Raw genomic sequence first — 16,628 nt, 5'->3', positions numbered from 1 at the left:
GGGAGGTTGTGGAATCTCCATCTCTGGAGATATTTAAGAGTAGGTTATGTCTATCAGGGATGGTCTAGACAGTATTTGGTCCTGCCATGCGGGCAGGGGACTGGATTCGATGACCTCTCGAGGTCCCTTCCAGTCCTAGAATCTATGAATCTATGAATCCCCATGCTGCTTGGCATGGGTCAGCCCTAGCGGACATCTAGAGCTGTTTATTATAGAAGATTATATTACCTTTTTAAATTTAAGATTGTAACTCATTTGTGTGTGTATGTTTCCAGTTTTAACCTAGTAAATCACTCTTATTTCTTTTCTTAGTTAATACATTTTTAGTTCATTTATGACACGATTAGCTATAGACATTGTCTTTGGTTTGAGATTTGAGTACAACTGACGTGGGGTAAGTGACTAGTCCTTTGGGACTAGGAGTAACCTGAATATTGTTGTGATTTTTGGTGTAAAGTGACCATCTATCAGATAGTCCAGCTTGCCTGGGTGGCAAGATAGACTAAGGGGACTGTCTGTGACTCCATGGTAAGACTATTACAGGGCTTTGGGAGTTCACACCTGGTGAAATCTAATCACAAAACATACTACCATTTTGGTGTGTTTGCCCTGCTTTTTGGCAGTCTGCCCTGCGGTTGGCACTCATGGTTGTGAGCCACACTAGACAGTGTGACATGTGGATAAGAACAGAGACATTCACTAGGATAAAATTGACCCCCCCAGGATATACTGACCCCTCATTGTCTCAGGGTCAGTAAACCTTCCTCCCTCCTGGAAGACTACTGAACAGGTGTGGTGTGTGAGTTTTATGCCTCTCTATGAATCATCTGCCAGGGGCCAGTCAAGGAATCATACAAATGTAGGATGGGAAGGGACATCAAGAAGTCATTTAGTCCATCCCCCTGCACCAAGGCAGGACCAAGTATACTAGACCATCCCTGACAGGTGTTTGTCCAACCTGTTCTTAAAAACCTCCAATAATGGGAAGGATACTAGACTAGACAGACCAAGGCAGGAGGTGGGACACTGGACTAGATCGCCCATAGCCTGGCATGGCAGGAGCCTGCCTACCATACTAAGATATCTCAATAGCCTGATCCATTGTGATGATTTTCATCGAGTTTATTTCAGGTGCATCCCACTTACTCTCATCCTGACCAACTGGCACCTGAGTCTGTCCACTGAGAACAATCCTGCCTCTTGAGACAACCTGCGGAGGAGATAGAACAGCCTGTCAGGGGACCGGGGTTCTGAGGAGAGAAAATGCAGAGCTGGGAGAATCTGGCAGAGACATTCACAGGTGCTTTATCTTTAAACTTTGAATGGACAAGGGCCCAGCTGCCTCGGAGACTTCCTCTGAACAACGGGACCCGTGGGAAATCCAAGGCCAGGCTGCCAAGGCACTCCCTTGGCAGCCATGCCTTCTGGTGCCACCCACGGAGTCAGGCCAGACTGGCCACAGGGGAAAATAGCCTGTCCCCCAAGGCTCAAGACATTCCTAGCTGGATGAGCTAGCTGGGGTGGCTGTCAAATGCTGTGGAGCTGGGAGGCTGTCGAGGGAGATTTCAGAGACATGCATTCCAGGTACCGAAACATCTACAAAGAGATGCGTAAAATGGAACCCACAAATTGGCCTATAGACCCATGAATAGTTACCCGTTTCATGGGTCTGTAGGTGCCAGTGTTGTATAAATATCATGTGATCCAACTGCCCTGGGTGCTCACCAAATAATAGAAATCCACGTGATCTGCCCCAGGGCCCAGCTCATTCCGGTCCAGGATATAATCCACCCGCACTTCCTGTTCCTGGTCACAGGGTAGCTCCTCCTCCACCTGCTGGATCTCTAGGAAGCTGTTGCTCTCAGAGTAGAAGGGTTTCAGCCAGTTGTAAGCCTCCATTTCTGCTACTAAAATGGTGTGGAGATCCTTCTCGGTTATGTTCATAATGGAGTATCTGCCCTTCAGAGCAAAAATGCATGGCAGGCAGTCAGAATTAACCAATGGAGGAGCCTACAAATGGGGTACCTGCTGGAAACACTCAGTGCGATCACCAGAGTTATATGTCCAGGGCCCCATGTAATCCACAGAGGCAGAAATTACAGCAGAATCTACCCCAGCTGCAGACCTGAACTCCAGAATGAGTTTTCTTTTTCTTTTCAACTTTGTTTTGAACACTTGTGATTTCAGATAAAACTTTAAAAATGTGAACTAAATGCAGTCAGTAATGCCTGCCTGAGTCTGCAGACAGCCAGAGAGGTGTGAATAATGCAATAATGTGTTAACTCGGAAACCTACAGATAACAGTTACATGGCAACATTGTTAACCATTTCACTGCAAAAATATACAGCTAATGTACTTGTCCCAGAATCCCAGCCTACCTTCTCCACCTTGCCAGGTGCCAAAAGTCCCAGTTATCCCCTGCTCAACTGCCCAAAACTCCATCTTTCTCTAACATCTATAATCCAATTATGTGTCCTCAGTACCATAATCTGCAGCAGATTGAAAAATGAAAGCTATGAGGCAGAGTAAAATAAATTGAATTTAATATGAAAACAATGTTACCCTTTTGACCCAAGCAGCTAGCCAAAAATTTGGAGTCTTGTAGTATATTCCAGTTGGGAGCAGAAACTGGAGTCAGGCATTTCTTTGATGCAATGTTTTGTGTTTACAAGGAATGTACAAAGTCCAGTTTCCCTGAACACAGGAGGAACAAAACACAGGAGATACTTTCCTTGCTCGCAGCCCCAAACCTTTTAGCCAGCATCTTATCCAACACCTTTCTCTAGACTTCTGCCAGGGCTGCCACACCATGAGTGGTCCAGCCTACGTCTGTAGCCTCCTTCTCTGCCTGTTTCTATCAGTTTCTTGGCTCTTATTCCTGCTTCTTTCTCCCACACACACGTCTCCCCAAAACCATACAGTAGATCAGTATATTTGATTTGGGAGAAATGAAGTAACAGCTGCCCAAATTGAGCTTGAGCACTCCTGAATTTTGAGGGTGTTCAAATCTGGAAGGCAGGTGCTAGATTCCCTTTCTGAATATTAGCTAAATCTGGAAAGGAAAAGTCAATTTCTGCTTCCATGGCTCAGAAGTGGAAATCCTCCTATGGGCCTGGTACTGTATCTAAAGCTGCCCAGGTCCTCTAGTAGAGCTTCCCCTCCCTTACTTTTCATTTTAAATTCTAGTGGGATCCACGTATCTCCCTTGCTAGGCTTCAGATAGAGAGGTGTGCTGCCCATTTAGTCCACCCAATTCTTTCTTTGGGGGCTACAAGGTGAGGTCACACCAGTATCCTTAATCCAGTCTGGGGATGTCTTCTCAAGGGGATATCTGGGCCAAAGGCTTCTACTCCTTGGGCATATTTGCTCCCCCATTCACAGTGCCACCCTGTTCTAGCAGTGAGCTCTCCATTCACAGCAAGCTGCAGCATGAGGTCTCAGCTACCTCACTCACTCCCCCTCCCGTTCCTGTTGATCGCTACCAAGGGAATGCTGGGAAATGTAGTTCTTTACCTGCTCCAGGGCTGGCTCTATAGGCAGGGAGCTAACCAAGGAACTACAGCTCCCAGGGCCCCCTGTTGGTTCTCAGCTCCCATGCTGCATCCCCCCTGCCACCCCTGCAAATGTGCCACCCCAAGCACCTGTTTGCTTTGCTGGTGCCTAGAGCCAGCCCTGCCCCTAGCTCTGACCCTGCTCTGTCCACCTGTGTGACTCACCCTCAGAGAAACTAGAGTATTGTTCCATTTTGCAGTGTCTAGTGAGAAGTGGACTTCGCCCTTCTCATCTGTGACGTATGGCAGGTGCGTCTCCACATCATTGACATCCACAGTCAGGTAGACAGTGTGGTTTTTGATGGGAACATCATTGATGGTAAAGCGCATCTGCAGAGAAGAAAAGGAAATAAACACCTCCTGTTCCAATAATCGCTGTGCTGGGGGGGTTGGGAGACATGATACCCTCTACATGCTGGAAATCAGGTGAGTTCTGGCAGGATATAGGGGTCCTAATAGCCACTGCTGAAACAGCATCAGCAGCTATGCTAGAGTAACAATATGCAAGAATTTAGGACAAGAAGGAAAGGGAGAGACTACTGAAAGGATTTTAAGGACAAGAAAGATAATTATCTTGGCTACTGAGTTTAACACGTCTTTTCCTTTGCATAATAGTATAGGGTTAGTCCTTAAAGATTAGAAATGGTTCGGACTTCAATTTTAAATGTCATCTGAAACTCCAGCAGCACAATTCTTCCTAGCCCACATTGGAGCATTAGGTCAGTACTGACCCAGAGGGGAAAGCATCCCCTATTGAGCCACCCACACTGCTCGCTGCAGTACCATGCTCTCTAGCACCACACTAGGGCATTGGGGTCAGAAGTGATAGCTGTCAAATCACTACACAGTAGCCTATGCTAGGCCTGAAGTGAATGTGCAGAGACCTTTCCAAAGGTAACACCATCCCCTGCATGTATGTCCTTACAGAGACAGATTTTTAAGAGCAGAAGAGTACATCAATGTTGGAGAACATTGAGAAATGCACCTACAAGCCCTCCAGAGACCACAGAATCCATCTTCCAAATAGTTAACTCCCCATACTTGGTTACTAGGCTGGGAGAGAGGAGGGAATGGGGGGAGGGTGGCAGAATTTCTCATAAAGGTGGACACAGAGGAGCCAATCCTCAGCTGGCATAAATCAGCATAGCGCCATTGACGTCAATGGAGCTACACCAATTTACACCAGCTGAGTATTTTCCACATATTTTATTCCCAGCAATATTATTCTCTCCTCTCCCCCATGCCTGCCTCCCAAGTATGAAGAGGGGTCACTGCCTTGGTAAGGGAAGGGGTGGGGGGGAATGTGCGTTACCTTTCCCGTGTATGGAAATCCAAGTTTGTAAAAGGGGTTGAGATTGACAAAGGTCACCTCCACTACCTTGGTAGCGATAGCAACTGTGACTATTCCCATGTTCGTGGCTCCTGGGCAGAGAGAGGAGACATCTGTTAAATGCTGACTCATTTGTTAAGCACTCAACACTAGAGGAGACAAAAAAATAAGGCAAGTGTCCTCCCCATGAAGCTTACAGTCTAAATGTCAGCTACATAACAAGCCTGAGCCACATCCATATGGACATTGAGATTTGAACCCACAACTTTCAGCACCAGCCACTATTACTAGAGCCAAAGGAGCAACTCTGTTACTTGCGGGTAGGTAGGAGGCTGCTCTGGTCACTGCAGCCAGCCACTATGGGGAGACTTTGTCACACCAACTAAGGCAGTTGATTACTGGCTGATAAGATGCACTGGGAGAGCCAAGGGACTGTGTTACTTTAGTAAAACATGTCAAGCTCTGTTTACTCTCCCATGTCTTCCCTCCCATGTGCAGTTGGCCTGCAAAGTACTTATGACTGGTGAAGATTAGTGTTTGCAGACCATGCAGAAGAAGCAAGTCTTCAGGAGGGACCTGACTGAGGAGAGGGTTGGGAGGCAACCGGACTGGGATTGGGACGTTATTCCAAGCACAGGGGAGAGCACAGAGAAAGGCATGGAGATGGCAGAGGGGGGACACGGAGGGCTAAGACAGAACAAAGAAGGACACAATAGGAGATGATGTCAGAGATGTAGGCTGGGGTGGAGCTGTGTCAAGCCCTGAAGACAGGGGAGAAAAGCTAGAGCTCGATACAGTGAGCAAGGGGCAGCTGGTGGGGGTTTGGCACATGGCATGCTATGGTCTGATTGATGGATGAGGAGGCATTTGGGGCAGATTAGAAGAAAGCAGTGTTGGTATTGGGGATGCCAGAGAGACAGGAATATGTGAACAAGACTACCTAGTCCTTAGCATAGGAACTTATCAAAGAGACTGTGGTGAGGGACTAACTGTGGGGGAAAGACTCTTATGACTGACCGGGGACATAAGGATAAGATGCTGCTTAGCCTACGGCTAGCTATGGTTCTGTGGCTGATTGAGAGTCACGTTTTGTGGAGCTGGCGCTTACTTTAGTGACTGGCTGGTGACTGTTGTTGGACTCTCTTTGGGGAACTAAGAAATCTAGTGAGCAGGGACACTAGAAAGAAGAATTCTAATCACTGGTGTGGCAGAAGACTAGTGACCCCTAATAGACACCATAACTAAGACACAATGGAATTCAGTCCCCCTGAAGATACCAGAAACTGGAAGTGGCTGAGGCTTGGCTCAAAGATCCGAGGTTAAAAAACAACCTGTACTGGAAATGGAGAAGTGTGGAGGCAACCAAACACAAATGCAGTTAGTTAGGGGGTTCATGGAAAAAGAGTAGCACAGGCCGATGGCTGTGTCTCCCCTCTCCTCTTCCCCTCCTGCCACCCCCCCTCCCCCGCACCTGTTCCTTCTTCTTCCAGTTCTGCTACAATGAAAAAACTGTTCCCGCAGCCAGTGCTGTTTATTTCTAGCTCATCCATATCTACTGTAAAAATGGCACAACCTTTCTTGTTCGTCTGGGGACATAGAGATGGATGGAGAGAAAGAGAAAGAGAAAGAAAGACACGTTAGTGAGGCTGTGGTTTATAGATGTTGGGTAGTCTTAAAAATCCTCCCCTCTGTCCCATGACTGCTTAGAAGTTCAAAACCATGTACATCTTATCAAAACCATGGTGGACTCCTCACTTATGGAGAGGAGAAATGACATTGATTAGACAGGCACCGATGAATGATATATCCATGGCTGCAGACAAAAGGTAAGTTTATTAGAGAAATCACACACATTCCTAGAGAGAACTGGGACCAGACCCCATGCCCTTAGCTGTAAGAACACAGGCTTTGACAACTTGAGCTAGGCCGAGCTCAGCCAGTTAGTATTGGTAGAGGGTCTTTCCTATTCTCTGCCTGTGGCACATAATAGTTTAGTCTCTTAAGGCCAAAATACTTTGGTTCCAGTACAGTTGTTGATCTTAGTGTGTGTGTGCTGGGTGGTGTTGGTGGCCTTTGGTATACAGGACATCAGACTAAATGATCAGGTGATCCCATCTGGCCTTGGAAATCTCTGACCCTCTCTGAGGGTATGTTCAGCTCCTCCGATGCAGGAGAGAGGGCAAAGAAGTGTTGTTATTGTGGTCTGTGTCTAACACACATGGTTTTGCTCCTGTTAACCCTGCAGAGCCCAAACAGCAGAGAGCTGGAATCCAACCTGCCTTGTGCCTCATTGGCAGAATTGTGACGGTGTTCCAGCTGCAGAGCCTTTACTGCTGGTTGGGTTGTTAGCGCTGCAAAGACCCAGCTGGACTTTCAGGTCTCAGCTTTGCGTGCTGACATTTAGAAAATCCTGGTTTGACTTGTAGACTGAGTGAGGAGGATCTGGAGTCATTGGGAGAAGAAGAATATGGAACAAATTGCATATTTAGGTGCATTGTGTATAGGAGTTAGCTATGACGCATCCAGTGCTGGCCCCTGTCAGAACCAGGATACCAGGCAGCTGAGATGGATCAATAATCTGTTTGATTATGGGAGGAAACAGACCGCTGGAATAGATGGAACAATTGGTGGTCTGATCTGGTTTAATGAGAGGTGAGCTGCGAGAGAACAGTGATCTGATTCCATGTGATATGATGGAGGGTACTGGAAGAAGAAATTCCTCCTGTGGGATAGTGTTGCACATTCTAGAGGGCTTAGCTAACACAGACATTCTGTTTCCAGGCTGTTGATCCATTTACTTCCCTAATCCTGTCTCCCAAGAAATTAGACCTCACCCATGTCCAATTACTCAGGTCAAGCCAGCCCTACAATACTTCCCTCCTACCCCCTCCCCTCCTCCCAACCATTCAGCATTGGCTTCTGTCAGATATGGGAGACAGGAGAGCAAGACCAGTGCTTTAATGTAGTAAGTCAGGTGGCAAGATAACAGGGCAGATCGACTTATGATCTGCTTGGGTGAGGCAGGAGAAATAATAATCAGACTAGCTGGACCAGGGCACATTAGAAATGCCTAGATACATTAGATGGACCGACATTCTGTTCTTGCAGATGACTGTCATCTCCCCTTCCTCATCTGCTCACCTGGTTCACAAGGTCCACAGTGCACGTGGACAATGTAATGTTTTCTTCTTTTTCATGGAGATTGAACAGGCTTTGAGACAAAATAACCTTTATCTTCCCCTGAACAGGTTTCCCATAGGTGTACCTGGATCAGAAGGACAGAAAACACTGACAGATGGATCAGATACTTCAGCAAAAAGAGTAGAATGAAGGGCACCAGCAACCCCTTCCGAGGGAGAAGATGGATATTAAAAGTGTCTACCTCTCCAGCCACCGCACCCCCTTTGAAATAAGGAAGAGGGCCTGAGATGTCGGCAGGATATACACCCCTGGAAGTCACCTCACTTGCACTGTATCCTCTTTAAATGGGGAACAGGGTCTGTATGAAAGGATCCTCCTCAATCAGTATCTCCACTGAGGTCTGGGCTTTCCCCACATAGCCCTTGTGGCAGAGCTAGTCGGCAGTTCTGTCAGAATGTTTTGCTGATGGAAAATTCACTTTCTACAAATAAAGGCATTTTCTGTGGGAAATTTTCAATTTTGTCAGGAAAATTTTGATTTTCCGCTGGAAAGTCATTCCCAGCATTTTGGCTCCCCCACTTCTTTGCAGCCCACCTGGCAAGCTGCCAGGGGCAGCCTTCCAGGCTCCCGCTCCCCAGCTCCAGAGACACCTGCTAGGTGGACTGCTGCAGACCTGGGGTTACCAGGGTTTCCAAGCTTCTGGCTCATCAGCAGCCCAGAAGCCCTGGGAGCCCCAGTTTCCAAGCTCCCAGCATCTCCAAGCTGTCTGGCTCCCTATCTGGCAAGTTGTCAGGGCTCAGGGCAGCATGGGGAGTCTTGGAAACGTTTTGAAATGGTCAAAACCAAATTTGGGAGCTGCGGTCCTGTGGTAAATTCAGATTGTTTTTGTTCTGTTTTGGAACGATGTTTTTTAAATTCAGGAATTTCTCACGGAACAGGAATTCTAGGTTCCGAACACCTCTACCTTGTGCCTCTTCAGACGTGTCTAATGATTGGGTGTTGGAGGAATCTTTTCCTTGCTGTGATTTGAGCCCCCACCACTACGAGAGAGAAGACACCACTGGAGGTCCTTACACTCCTGCCAGTACATTGGCAGCAAGAGGTCACTCTCCGATGTGGGGGATGGGACAGTGACAGAGCAGTGCCACTCACCTGCCACAAACCGTGAACTGAAATTCCTCTTCCGAAGTGGTGACCAGTGGCGGAACGTTAAACACCAGCTCAAACTTGGGCAGCTCTGCAGAAGAGAGTTGGGGCAGGTTGAGGGCATAATCCAAATAGGGGAACTCACCCTCTGCATCCACAGCAGAATCTCTGAAACACTGCCCCAGCACTAGATGGATATGGAGAGTAACTCACCCTTAGGAGGGAATAGGTACCATCAGGCCAGGGGTCCCATGGAGAGAGCAGTTGAGGGGTGGAAGGGAGCAGGAAGTCAGGACTGAGTTAACATGGTGACTGAATTCCGCCTCACTCCCAGGAGACTGAGATCCCTCCAGACTAGGGGAGCACCGATTGTGTGAAAGTGAAGCCCTGGCCTGATGGAACATGGAGACTAAATTGCTGGAGGAGCTGTCAGCACAGGGCTAGGGCCCCACTGTGGAGGTCTGTGCACTAGTACATATGAGAAGTTGGAGCTCAGGACTGAATGCACATTGGAGCTGAATTCCACTCTCTCCCTCCAGGGTGGGACTGGGGTGCCACCAGGGGAGCAGTGTGTGGCTGTGTGAATGAAGCACAGGATGGAAAGCACTAGGGACTGGATGTGGGGGAGGGGACTCTGTACCCCAAAACTGCAGTTTACCTAAGCGGAGAAATCTAATGAATAGAAACATGGACTCTAGCAGGGAGGCTCCCATTACAGGCTCCATTCCCCAGCTCCTAATGCTGTCTCACACTTCCTTCTGAGACTCACCATATTCCTCCACCTTGAAGGTTGCTGCAAGCCCTCGAGGCATATCCTTGCCCACTTTGATCTGGTATTTCCCCGTGGCTGCTTCAGAGGCCAAGGGGAAGGACAGATCCACAATGCCTTGTCTTGGCTTCACGTCCACCCACTGGCTAATCCGGTTCCCATGGGGATCCTGTACAGGAACACACATGCATAATCACATGTGTTCAAATGTGCACTTCTGCGAACAGTCATGTATGCATGCACAGCCTCTCAGAAGCACAGTCACACACACACACACACAGAATGAGTGAGGACAGTACCAGGGATCACAGCCCCATGCATTGCCCCGATGGACAGGCCGTCTGAGGGGGTCACAGCCCCATGCATTGCCCTGATGGACAGGCTGTCTGAGGGATCACAGCCCCATGCATTGCCCCAATGCACAGGCTGTCTGAGGGGTCACAGTCTACCCTGAGTCTCCTCATCCTCTATTTTTGGGGGGGGGTTTTGAATAGCTGGATAGTCCCCTCATTTACTGTTGCTTCAAGTCATGCCTCTACTTTTGCCCTGGGCCATTAACCACTGGTAACACGGCAGGGGCAGGGTGTTGGGGCAGAGTACAGCCAAGATGCAGATGTCTTATCTCTGTGGTAGCAATTGAGGGCATGGCGCCCTCCTGGAGCACAAATGGCATGATGGAGCAGAGAAGAAAGCTCCCGGAGGTCAGCTCCTGGTCACTCACCTGCAGCAGCACCAGGGGATGCTGCAAAACACAAGAGAGAAACAACATCACTTATGTAGAGAGCAACAACGTTCACGTGCCCCAGCATCATTAACACCCAGACACCGGCCCCACCTCAGGAGAGCCTGCCCCTAAACTCAGACCCAAACAGTCCCCATTTCACACCAAGGTCTCTGCTCCCTTTGCCACGGGAATGGAGGGGGCTGGGGAGGTGACCCCCAGAGGTGTGTTTCCCATGGAGTACCAGGTCCTGTTGTGGTCATTTGGCCTACAAATGTACCCTAATTGTGAGCTCAACTGTGAAGTGATTCAGGCACTGCGTTAAGATCATGCTTGGTAAACAAGACAGTGAGACCAAAAATCAATGAACCAAAATTGGTAATTTGGAAATTCGGCCTAACTGGTGGACAGAATAATAGGGGACAGGCTATTCCACCCCTTGCTCCTTTTTGGAGAGAAAAATTGGTGACTGGAGCAAGTTTCACCATCATGGGTGCCATCCTCACTGTCCCCTGGAACCTTTATTCTAATCCTGAGAGATGTCCTAACCAGACTGGGACAGAAAGGGAAGCCAGATGACAGTCACCTCTACCAGCTTCAGCTGAATCCCAAACACCACCTAGGATGTGAGACCACACAACCCCCGCCTCTGGTGCCCCTCCCCCTTTGTGTGCTCTTTTCCTCCCCCACCTTATTTCTTCTCTTTCCTACCCCTCTCCTCATGGCACTGAGTCACAGAGCACAGGTCAGCTGACTCGGGCTCAGGCTCGTAGGCTAAAAATAGCAATGTAGACATTCTGCTCAGGCTGTAGCCCAGGCTCTGACCCTTGCCCTCTCGCAGGGTCTCAAAGCCTGGGCTCCAGCCCAAGCCTGAGTGTCTACATTGCAGTTTTATAACCCCACAGGCCAAGCCCTGTGAGCCCGAATGAGCTGACCTGGGCCAGCTGTGGCTGTTTCATGTGTCTTTTATTGCAGCATAGACACACCCTCCGAGTCTGGCTTAACTGGCCAAGACTGTATCTTTTACAGCACTGCTGTAAGCCTGTGACCAGAAAGAGGCAACTAAAAGCAATGCCCTAACCAGCCTGATGTTGATAAAAGTTTGCCAGGTCTTAGGCATGGCACATGGGTTTGTCAGCCACTCCCGTGTTTTTCCAGCAGTGAGGTTGCAAGTGAAAGTCAACCTCAGAGACAGAAGCTGCATTTTCTGTCTTTGCTGGTCTTTTCTCTTCCCCTCCTGTGTGTGTTTGTCTTGTTTTGTCTTCTTAACAGCGCCAGCCCATTTCAACTAACTTCTCTTTCCCCCCAAAAGAACAGCTATTACCATCTTTGATGCTACCTAAAAGCCTGTCAGAAGGGGGGTTTCCTTCTAAAAACTCTCTACAGCTAAAGGGAAAGGGAACAAGGGATATTATTTAAATGAAAGCCTTACTTAATACTTTACATTTCAAATGCATTAACTCTCTTTCCTACTTTTCTGGATCTTTAATGAAAGGTTAGCAGGCTTTTTAATGGTGTGTTTGCCTTGGTAATAAGCAAGCTGAAGTGTCTGTATGCCAAACCCTGAACCTTGTTTGACACTGTTTATGCTAATACCTTCGGCTCTCTGGGCCCCTTTATTCCAGTTAAATTAAAACAACAGGAGCGATCCCAGCCCTATTCTCTATTAATAGGGGGCACACAGGGCAGGTTAGGTGTCTCTCACAAGTGTAATTCCTGTGGGTATCACTCTGTTTATCTGCTGAGGCTTGGCACACTCAGCACACTGATGGCCCCTACTTCCTGGAGAGCCAGAGGGATACTCACCACTTTATCAATGGCCTTAAAATCCTCATCAAGGGTCACAATTCGAAACTTCACTGAAGAAATATAGAAAGCACAGCAAGTTACTCAGTGTGCAACAGACCCCTGGATAGCTCTGTACCTCCCTTCCTAGTCTCAGATATCCTCTCCCTGTTCTTATCCTCAGAGCTACTGACCCTTTCCTGAAGATCCCCTGCAATAACACACTTCTGCCTATGATGGTTTATATGGAGATGAGGCCTGGTAAACTCATTACATGTGTCCTGGAATAATAATAATAATAATTAATAAATAATAATTTAATTTTATTTATTTATTTTATTTATTATTATAAAACAGCAGCTCTTCTTGCCCCTCCCACCTGTTGTCTGTCTGGTCTATTTAAACTGTAAACTTTGGCGGGCAGGGACTGTCTCTCACTGTGTGTTTCCCCAGCAGCTAATACAATGGACATTTGGTGTGGTGTTTCTAGGTGCTGCTCTAATACAGACCATAATACTCTGGCAAAAGCTCCAGGGGATGTCCCATGACCTGAGTAGCCATGGCCTTGCTTTCAGGTCCCATCTGAGAGACAGTACTTCCACCACCATAGAGCCCCTGGGGTCAGTGCTGACTCAGAGGGGAGAGCACCTTGTAGTGACACACCCACCCCACTCCCTGCAGCACCTGGTGACTTAGGGATCTATTTTCCCTCAGGCCCTGTCCTGCATAGCTGGTTATATCTGAGGAGATCACCATCCCATGCTGTGGACAGCCACCGAGTCCCCACCCCCAAGCTCCACGTGCCTCTTGCCATTCGTACCTGTCTCTCCAGGTTTATAGAAGGGCTTGTCTGTGTCTATGACAATCCTTGTCTTCTGTCTTCTTACCAGCACCTTCTTGCGGCCCTCGTAGCTCACCCTATCCCCCATGTGGATCACTGCATGTACAGAGGCCACTTCTTCTGCCTGAGAGATGCAAAGGAAACTGGCGCCTCAGTGGCGGGACTGAGAACCGGAGGCCACCATGTGTGGGGAAGCTACTCTGCCAACCCACCCAGGGTAGGTCCTAGGAGACAGGCCTTTATCTGCCATCTCCTATGTTCCCAGGAGATTATGGATTAAAAAAAATCCCCATTCCTCTTATCTCTCTCCATCCTCCCCCTCCACAGGCTTTTTCCTCCTCCTCTTCTCCCTCCCATACCCATTCTTGGGCTCCCCTTGTTCCCCCTTCTCCCTCCTCTGCCCATCCTCCTCCTATTGTCTAGGTCCCCATTTCCCCTCCTCCTCCTTTTTCCCTGTCTCATCCCAGCCTCCATATCTTCTCCTCCTCTCTTCATTTAGCTGGGAGGGGGGTGGATTGGAGCCCTCTGGTTTATGGGAACAAAGGGGGTTGGGAGATGTGAGACTTACTGGTTCATTAAACTGTTTTCCCCTAGGAACGAAGGCTGGCACCTGCAGAATGCAGGGGAGGGGTGAGTTGAGGCAAGAGGAAAAAAGAAAACAAATACATCAGTGAGATTTTATTTCTCACACACCAGAATGGTAAATGGCCCCAGAGCTAAACAACCCTGAAACTGCAGGACATTGGAGATCTGGATCCAAATTCTGTGGCTGGCGCCCATTTCTAGCCAACCTGATCCTACAAGGAACATTTGGAAGGATAAGGAGCAGGAGGGGGCATGGTGGGAGGTGGGGCACTCATCCACGTGCAGTGATGACCCTTGATTTGTTATTGTAGGGTTGCACCACTTGAAGACCAACCTGTAAGCGGGACCCTGGAGACAGTATTCTTGGCCTAAGAGAGGCCATGTGTCATCTAATGTGAAGCCAACTAACACAGCACTGGTACGACTATTATACTGTGCACAGTTCAGTGCACCTCAGTACCAGAGTGATGTCAATAAAGCCCAGGACATCCAGTGACGAGCACCACAAATGGTTAGAGAGCAGTTCAACTCTGAAAAGTGAAGCTGTAAGAATGGCTTTGTTGGGCTCCATGTTTGTCGTCTCTCAGGCTAGATAGAAGGGATTCAGTTTCCAAGTAGAAAGATCTTTTCTAACCGCATACTCCCCCTGGGCTCTGAGAGTCATACTGGGCTCTTTCCTTCACTCACATCATCACCTGCAATAAAGGCTCTGCAATGAGAACTTAGTAATTCTTTTGTTGATACACAGACCAGACTCCAGCTCCCTCTCACTGGGCTGGGCTGACTCTGTGGGGAGAACAGGAGTGAAAGGGAGAAAAACCAATGTGTCAGGAACCATGAACCTGAATGCACATAGAAGCTTGTGTGTTACTGCGTAGGAAGGGAACCGTTTTACCTAGTCACATTTTAGGGCAGAACCACACTCTTAACAAACTAGAGTGACTGATTTATGAGGAAAGATGAAAAGAACTTAGTCCATATACATTAGATTGGTTAATGAATTACAAATACTTGAACAGTGTAAACACCAAGGAAGAAGAGGGCTGGTTTTCCTGCAGGGTTTAACTAGGATTAAATGGCATGAAACTGAGCAAAGTAGTAAATTTTAGTTTAAATAATGGAAATCTTTTCTAGTCAGTTAGACTGTTGGATGCTCTGCCCAGGGGTGGTAGGGATGGACGGAACCTGCTTGGTTAGAGAACTCAGGGTAGCATTGCACACAGCAGTGGGGTATAGCATAGCATGCACTAGGGGCACAGGGCTCTTTTCTGACTTGGAGGCGAGAGCGCTCCCTATAGAATCAGGAGCAGCACCTGAGCTCACCTTGAAGCTGATGCACTCAAAGATTCCTGGCTTCTCCACATCCTTCTCCATCAGGGTGTGATTCTGGGTTTGCATCTCCAAGGTGACAGCCAGGTGGACAGTCTCAGGGAGGGAGCTGAGGTGGATGCATACCTTCTCATGGCCAAGATGGTGAATGATGGCTGGGATTACTACCACATAGTAACTAGGAGAGAGGAGGAGATGGGGAAAAGGGGGGATGAGTAATTCAGTGTCTCAGGTGGGCAGGCCAAGGGAGGACCTCTCTACTGCTCCAATTGAGGAAGACACCATGGATCGGAGAGATTTCATAGACCGTGAGTGGGGGAACTTGTGGTGCAATTCCCTTCCCATCCCAGGAGGAGGCAGTGTGCCCAATATGGAATCAGAACATGGCACAATACCCTGGCATAGTTCTATCATACCTAGGAGATGGGTGTCTGATTCAGGGCAGGAGCAGTCTAGTCCAGTGTGTGCAAACTTTTCCAGTTGCATCCCCCTTACCATTCACAGAATTTGTCATGCCCCCCCCCCCCCCATTACTTGTAATTTGAAGTTATCCCTTATATCTGCGCTGCTGCTGGTGGCGGCACTGTCTTCAGATATGGGTGGCCGGAGAGCAGCAGCTGCTGGCTGGGTGTTCATGTTGTTTGTGGCGTGGGAGGACTACTGTTTTAATCCCACTCCCGTCCTCGCAATACCCACTCTAATTTTATCCTGCTCCTGCTAATATGGCACTGGGTACTGTGGGACCCATGGGATCCCAGTTTCTTCCTCCTCCCACCCCCCAAGAACCTCTTGCCACTCCACCCCCCACCCCCAGTTTACACATCACTGCTCTAGCTCATTCCTCAGGTCCTCATAAAAAAAACAGTAAGAGGACCAAAAAATGCCACCATGGCTAAGAGGGGATTAGAGGCAAAAAGACATCATTGAAAAATTGGAAGTCAAATCCTAATAATGAGGAAAATAGAAAGGAACATAAACTCTGGCAAGTCAAGTGTAAAAGTATAATTAGGCGGGCGAAGAAATAAATTGAAGAACAACTAGCTAAGAACACAAAATCTAACAGCAAAACAATTTTCCAATACATCAGAAGCAGGAATCCTGGGGACCACTGGATGATGACGGTGCTAAAGAAGTACTCAAGGAAGACAAGGCCGTTGCGGAGAAGCTAAATTAATTTTTTGCATCAGTCTTTGCAGCAGAGGATGTGAGGGAGATCCCCACACCTGAGCCATTCTTTTTAGGTGACAAATCTGAGGAACTGTCCCAGATTGAGGTGTCGATAGAGGAGGTTTTGAAACAAATTGATAAATCAAACAGTAATGAGTCACCAGGACCAGATGGTATTCACCCAAGAGTTCTGAAGGAACTCAAATATGAAATTGCAGAACTACTAACTGTGGTATGTAACCTATTCCTTAAATCAGCCTCT

The 16,628-nt window shown here is 48.1% G+C and overlaps 1 protein-coding gene across 1 annotated transcript in view; it reads right to left on the bottom strand.

Moving 5' to 3' along the window:
* LOC112113131 (alpha-2-macroglobulin-like protein 1) overlaps positions 1 to 15,713 on the bottom strand; it is a 46,407-nt gene extending 30,694 nt beyond the window's left edge. The window contains exons 1-14 of the mRNA XM_026652230.2: positions 15,695 to 15,713; positions 15,194 to 15,426; positions 13,854 to 13,895; positions 13,265 to 13,409; positions 12,466 to 12,518; positions 10,660 to 10,680; positions 9,939 to 10,107; positions 9,176 to 9,260; positions 8,024 to 8,147; positions 6,354 to 6,468; positions 4,865 to 4,974; positions 3,718 to 3,882; positions 1,726 to 1,959; positions 1,147 to 1,210 (exon numbers count right to left, since the gene is read on the bottom strand). Coding sequence (XP_026508015.1) covers positions 1,147 to 1,210; positions 1,726 to 1,959; positions 3,718 to 3,882; positions 4,865 to 4,974; positions 6,354 to 6,468; positions 8,024 to 8,147; positions 9,176 to 9,260; positions 9,939 to 10,107; positions 10,660 to 10,680; positions 12,466 to 12,518; positions 13,265 to 13,409; positions 13,854 to 13,895; positions 15,194 to 15,426; positions 15,695 to 15,713 — 1,579 coding nt within the window. The remainder of the gene's footprint in view (positions 1 to 1,146; positions 1,211 to 1,725; positions 1,960 to 3,717; positions 3,883 to 4,864; positions 4,975 to 6,353; positions 6,469 to 8,023; positions 8,148 to 9,175; positions 9,261 to 9,938; positions 10,108 to 10,659; positions 10,681 to 12,465; positions 12,519 to 13,264; positions 13,410 to 13,853; positions 13,896 to 15,193; positions 15,427 to 15,694) is intronic.
* Between the last annotated feature and the right edge of the window lie 915 nt (positions 15,714 to 16,628).

The sequence above is a fragment of the Terrapene carolina genome, unplaced genomic scaffold (genome assembly GCF_002925995.2).
Source record: "Terrapene carolina triunguis isolate 2854851 unplaced genomic scaffold, T_m_triunguis-2.0 Scaffold112, whole genome shotgun sequence".
NCBI classification, from domain to species: Eukaryota; Metazoa; Chordata; order Testudines; family Emydidae; genus Terrapene; species Terrapene triunguis.
Note: the sequence above shows the minus strand (reverse complement) of the source record. Positions and strands in the feature narration are given on the sequence as shown.